Source organism: Mandrillus leucophaeus, unplaced genomic scaffold, assembly GCF_000951045.1.
Source record: "Mandrillus leucophaeus isolate KB7577 unplaced genomic scaffold, Mleu.le_1.0 Scaffold1385, whole genome shotgun sequence".
NCBI classification, from domain to species: Eukaryota; Metazoa; Chordata; class Mammalia; order Primates; family Cercopithecidae; genus Mandrillus; species Mandrillus leucophaeus.
Window position 1 is genome coordinate 55,594 of NW_012101349.1, and position 1,202 is coordinate 56,795.

General features: G+C 47.3%; 1 protein-coding gene across 1 annotated transcript in view; it reads left to right on the forward strand.

The window, feature by feature from the left end:
• LOC105534695 (aldo-keto reductase family 1 member B10-like) overlaps window positions 1–549 on the forward strand; it is an 8,863-nt gene extending 8,314 nt beyond the window's left edge. Inside the window, exon 5 of the mRNA XM_011973488.1 lies at window positions 463–549. Coding sequence (XP_011828878.1) covers window positions 463–549 — 87 coding nt within the window. The remainder of the gene's footprint in view (window positions 1–462) is intronic.
• Window positions 550–1,202: the final 653 nt, after the last annotated feature.

Sequence of the window (1,202 nt, forward strand, 5' to 3'; positions counted from 1 at the left end):
GACATGCTGGGGACAGTGCCTGGTGAAGCCCTGTCAGGTCTGAGCACAGCTGTGCCTCACACCACTGAGAAGACCCTCAGTTGCCCCTGAGCAGCTAAGCCCTGGGCCACCACATGAGCAGACTGTCCTGGCCTCCCTGCTCATCTTCCGGCAGCAGAGGAGGTGTGAACTGTCCTTGGAGAACTGTCTTCTAGAAGGGTGCATCATGGAGCACAGGGCCTGTGCACACCTGGGGCTTAGTGCCTGTGAGCCTGGTCTCCCTCCCCTGGAACACTGAGCACTACAAATACTGCGGTCTTTGTGTAGGACCTAATTTAGAGAAAAATTTTATCCTGTGGACATAATGGAAAAACACCACTGACCAGTTTGTGCTGCTAGAACTCCCTGCTAGAATGGCTGACAGTCTGCAGTCACAGCAGTAATGGCCTTACTGATGATGTACTGGAACTCATATCTTTCCAGGTCTTTGACTTCAAATTGAGTGATGAGGAGATGGCAACCATCCTCAGCTTCAACAGAAACTGGAGGGCCTGCAACATGTTGCAGTAAGTGGCATGGAATTAACTAGGAGCATTGCCAGGAGTTTTTCTAAACTGGTAGAGGGTTAGTTGGAAGAATTAGAAGGCTGCTGGTACTACTTGTGTCTTCAAATACAATTTTGGGGCAGTTCTGAAAGTTAAAATTGGGGTGCCTGGGAATCACTGTGATAGACACATCTCTAATTGCTGCTCATTGTCTGAACTTCTGGATGTAGAGCTAGAATTGTAACAGAAGGTGTGTTGTCAATAGGCAGGAGGCGAGCATTTATTTATTCATGCATTCAATAAATATCTAGTGGTCCTCTATGTGCCAGGCATCTTCTAGGTGCTTGGGTTATCATACTATGCAAAGCTGCTGCCTCCACGTACTTAGGCAGGGAGGGAAGAAGAGAGAACAGAAATAAATCAAATCAAAATTTATGTGTCAGACAGTAACAAATGCTAGACAGAAAAATAAAGTACGGCAAAGTGGATAGGAAGTGGTGCGTGGTAGTGGGACCGATCCTTTATACAGAGTGGGTCAAAGGAGGCTTTGCTGTGAGGGATATGTCATATGGATATTTGGGGAAGAGCATTGTTGGCAGTGATAACAGCAGGTGCAAAGGCCCTGAGGTAGGTTTGTGTTTAGAGCATTCAAGCAAGAAGGCCGGGGAGGCTGGATTA